The 4,962-nt window shown below is 33.8% G+C and overlaps 1 protein-coding gene across 5 annotated transcripts in view; it reads left to right on the top strand.

Moving 5' to 3' along the window:
* LOC102257654 (sodium channel protein type 3 subunit alpha) overlaps nucleotides 1-4,962 on the top strand; it is a 107,684-nt gene that overhangs the window by 50,085 nt on the left and 52,637 nt on the right. For all 5 annotated transcript variants that reach the window (XM_005859391.2, XM_014534153.1, XM_005859389.2 and 2 more), the window contains one exon: nucleotides 4,164-4,454. In XM_005859391.2, coding sequence (XP_005859453.1) covers nucleotides 4,164-4,454 — 291 coding nt within the window. The remainder of the gene's footprint in view (nucleotides 1-4,163; nucleotides 4,455-4,962) is intronic.

Raw genomic sequence — 4,962 nt, 5'->3', positions numbered from 1 at the left:
TTGGCTTCCTCCATCACTGGAGCAAGCAAGCCTCCTGTTCACTTCAGCTGCCTGGCTGCCGGCCGCCATCTTGGTTGGCAGTTAATTTGCATATCACCCTGATTAGCCAATGGGAAGCGTGTCTGAGGTATGGTTAATTACCATGTTTGTCTATTATTAGATAGGATAGATATCTAATTGTTCCAGCACTATTTACTGAACAAAATATTCTTCCTCCTCTAATTGCCTTTGAACCTTTGTCAAAAATCAGTTCTCCATATGTGAGTCTATTTCTGAATTCTATTCTGTTAAATTTATTTATTTGTCTGTCTTTGCACCAATACCACACTCTTAATTACTGTAGCTGGTTAATAAGTCTTACAATCAGATAGTGATAATTCTCCAACTTTATTTTTATCTTTTTCAAAGCTGTTTTGACTATTCTAGGTCCTTTGTAGTTTCATTTGAGCTTTAGAATCATCTTGTTTATTTTGGCTTGGATAGTTTCTATTGCTATGTCTTGATCATCTTTTCCCCTTCAGTGTCATGTCTTCTATTAATCCCATTCAGGGTATTTTCCATCTCAGACATTACAGTTTTCATCTCTAAAAGCTCAATCTGCATCTTTTTTATATCTCCCTTGTTTCTAATGTTTTGAACATATATAATACAGTTGTAATAACTGTTTAAAGTCCTTATCAAGTAATTCTAACATCTATGATGTATATGGTTTTAATTAATTATTTTCTTCATGAATGGTCATCTACTCCTGTGTGTGTTTTGTTTTGTTGGTTGGTTTTTTGTGGGTTTTTTTTACATTGCCGAAAATCTTCAGTTGAATTATAGACACTGTTCATTTTACCTTTTTGTTGCTCAATATTTTTGTATTTCTATAAAAATTATTGATCCTTTTTGGGAGTCATAGTTACATTACTTATAAATAGTTTGATCCTTTAACATCTTCAAAACTTTGAGATTCGTTAGGTAGAATTAGGGCAGCACTTAGTTTAGGGTTAATTATTCCCTACTGTTAATTATTCCCTACTGTTTAGTGAAAATCCTTCTGAATACTCTACCCAATGTCTCATTCATTCAGTCTTCAAAACCATTATTACATTTATTCTATCCATTTTATTGATTGTTTCAGGAAGGAGAGTAAATCTGATCCCTGTTACTATTTCTTGGCCAGAAATAGAAGTGCAAAAAAACTTTTGTACATAGTGACTTTTTGATATATAGGGATTCTTTTTTTTTTCCAGATAGATGGCTCCAGATATTTTAAACTTTATTTGAATGACAGTATATCCTTGGAATTTGTAGTTTCAAAATTGAAGTTTTTAATAATACTTAGTTACTTTGAAGATGCACAGCATAAAATATTAGGTCTTTATTTTAGGCTTTTTTTGTGTGTATGTGTGTGTGAGAGATGGGGATTTAACAATGAATTGGTTAGTTGGTTACCCAGTTCAACCATATATTTAGAATTTGCTGATCATGGGGATCAAGCCCACAACCTGGGCATGTGCCCTGACCAGGAATCGAACCGGCGACTTCTTGATGCATGGAACAGCGCTCAGCCAACTGAGCACACTGGCCAGGACAGTGTCTTGTAGTTTTGAGTAGGGTTTTAAAACTGGATTTTATGTTTAAAATGCAGTATAATCACTGGCAGTCATGTGGTTTTATATTTTAAAGACACAGATACTGAGTTACAGAGCCTATTTTGAATCACATAGATATTTTAAAAGAAGAAAATGTTATTCTCTTGTAATTATTAAGGACTTATTAATTATTTGCTATAAGAAGAATTCAGCAAGCCATTTTCAAATAAACAGGACATTGGCCATGTCACAGAGCTAGGTATAAACAGGTACACAGACATGAGAGGTGACAGGAAACATCTGCCTTTGAGGGATCATCAAATCACTGGAAGTGGAACAAGTGACAGATTTGAGTTGGTGAGTGACACAGAAAATGTGTTGTGTCGGGAGGTTACCATTGTTGCCTTAGAAATCTGTTTTGGTTTTGAGTTATTTGCCAACTGTTACCCAGAATAGGTAGGGAAATCATGTTTTATGCAAAACAAATTCCGGAAGTGATTTAAATGAACACGAGTTTCAGGATTATGGCAAAGAAATATTACCACCACTTCCTTTGTTTCTAACAACAAGTGAGACAATAAATGATTAGCACTTTGTGTTGCATGTTTCTGTCTATTCAAAGTGGAAAGGTGCATTAAGGACTTTATTTGGATAGAGAGGAATACATGTATATTCCATTCTTTCAATGGTATGTATTATGTATATTCTGTGTATCAGGCATAATCAACTATATTTAACTTGCTACAGAAATGTCCTTCTTTTTTTCATTTATTTTACAAATATTTATATTTAACATATTCATATTTTAAAATATCTTGTAATATTTCTCATCTTTCATCATTGATGATGTTAGAAGTAATACTGATGACCAAGAATTCAATAAAAGTCTGGCTATCTGACTATATGCAATTCTATAAATACCCAAATTCTGAATTAATGTTTCATATGAATGCTAGGCATTGTCTTATACCAAATTTTAGACCTGGGTTTCCATAATTAATATAGTATTCAATATTAACAAATATCTGTCTTACATTTTATCTGTTGCTTAGCTCAACACAAGTATTTAGTACTATACGTAGTACCAGGGATTCCATCACTGGAATCATGTTAGTCCTAGAGAATTTGTATTTCTCTATATACGGTATATTTTAAGTTGAGATGAGATTCAAAATGGAAGCTACTTAGGAGAGTTTGTTTCTCCCTGGGAAGGAGGAAACATAAAGCACAACATGATGTCAAAGCATTATAACTTTTATCTTCATTCTTTCCTAAAATACATTTCTGTTATACATTCTGACAGTCTTCTGAGATCTGGAAAAGTCAAAGCTAAGTATGCCTTATTCTTCCCCCAACCCCACATCAGTGTCCAAAAAAAACCTGACAACATTATGCCTTTTTTCATATTTATTTACTAAATAGTAACTGAGCCCCCGTTTTTTTATGTCAGGTGACATACTAGGCAATGCGCACCAAAACATGAGAAAAGTCCTGTCTAGTGGTAAAGATAGAACAAAGTGGTAGATAAGTTAGAGTTATTTATACTTAAGAATGACATATGTACAGAGTTGAACCAGTATCCTCATAATGTAATCATTTCCACTTCCTTGATGATGTTTAAAAACAGGAATATACTTAATGAGAACTCAGCTTTGATATGCACTATATTGCTGTTTCATATCCTCTCTAGTCATGTTTATATCATTTCCAGTCAAAAAATACTATTCATATAAATAAAAATACAAAATGTTTGCCATACTTTATCCCAGAGCTGGCTGTGTTTCTTTAGCATGTACAGAAATTTGAAATGCTTAACTATGTACTTAATGCTAAAATATGGAAAAATATTGAAAAATTATCATAAACCCTTGAATGATAATTTTAGGTACTTATTGACTGATATGTTAACATGTGTTATTATTCATTATAATAATTTATAACATTGAAGAATTTAAAATTAAAAGTGCTATGCAGTAAATTAATCATGTTGATCTCTGGGATTAACATGACCCTAAAGATGTGAACTATAGTAATAAATGTAATTCAAATGAAGTAAGAGGATACACTAGCCAATACATTCCCACAACTTCTATCCAGAGGTAAACAGTAAACACTTTAAATGCTTTGAGTTCACACAAACACACAAATATTTTGTCCTAGATTTAGAAAGAAAAAAAATGCCACGCAGTTGTTCACAATCACATGTTTCAGAAGAAACACGCTTATGAATGGAGTTGGAATAGTAACCAGACCAGCAATCATGAAAAGAAACATTTGCTTTTAAAATGTAGAAGATATTTTTTAAGAGAATAACTGTCTCCTGAAATGAAGCTAATATCCACAGAGTTGGCACATCTTTTCAGGAGATGTGCCAAACAGGACTTTTCTTGCCCTGATGCATATTGCTTTATGGTATGTAAAACTGTGTCATTAGTAATGGAACTCTTGTAGTAAAAGCACAATGAAATGACCAGAAGACATCATGTTCACATATAGTTAATAGCCATAGGTGGCAACATTTGTACCACTGAACTGTTTTCAAAGTCATATGTTCTAACCAGTGCCTCGCTCTGTTTTAAACAGGCAGTTGCAGCAGCATCAGCTGCTTCAAGAGATTTTAGTGGAATAGGTGGCCTGGGAGAGCTCTTGGAAAGTTCCTCAGAAGCCTCAAAGTTAAGCTCCAAAAGTGCTAAGGAGTGGAGGAACAGAAGGAAGAAGAGAAGACAGAGGGAGCATCTTGAAGGAAACAACAAAGGCGAGGGAGACAGGTTTCCCAAATCTGAATCTGAAGACAGTGTCAAGAGAAGAAGCTTCCTTTATTCCATGGATGGAAACCGCCTGACTAGTGACAAGAAATTCTACTCCCCTCATCAGGTATGGCTTTCTACCAAGTGCTCCAATTTACTTTGTCATTGCTGTTGCTTGTTAATTGCTGTGTTTTGTTTTATATATCTGATTTAAATGAAAGGCGGGTAACTAATATTTACTATAGTTATTGATATTTGTATTATAAATTACTTTTAAACAAGGCTTTTATTAAACCACTAGTGGCCCAGTGCATGAATTCATGCACATTGAAAGGAAATTAATCAGAAGAAATATTTTAATATTGATATTCGCCCTTTCCCTATAATGATAGATCAAAACACATGTGTGCGATTGGCGCCAGTGAAATCTTTATATGTATTGTGCCTGCATGAGTCAATGTAGCCTTTTATAGATATAGAATAAACTTGCTTAATTCGACCTGCTTTCTGATTTAGCTAAACTTTTTCCAGCCCAGTGAAGCACCCCAACTTCTCTTTCAGGTAATTGTCAGCAACACAGCAGTAAATATCAACACAAAGCAGATTATTATTGTAGATCATGCAGGGAGAACAAA

The sequence above is a fragment of the Myotis brandtii genome, unplaced genomic scaffold, assembly GCF_000412655.1.
Source record: "Myotis brandtii unplaced genomic scaffold, ASM41265v1 scaffold125, whole genome shotgun sequence".
NCBI lineage: Eukaryota > Metazoa > Chordata > Mammalia > Chiroptera > Vespertilionidae > Myotis > Myotis brandtii.
The sequence above is the reverse complement of the archived record's forward strand: the minus strand, read 5'-3'. Positions and strand labels throughout refer to the sequence as shown.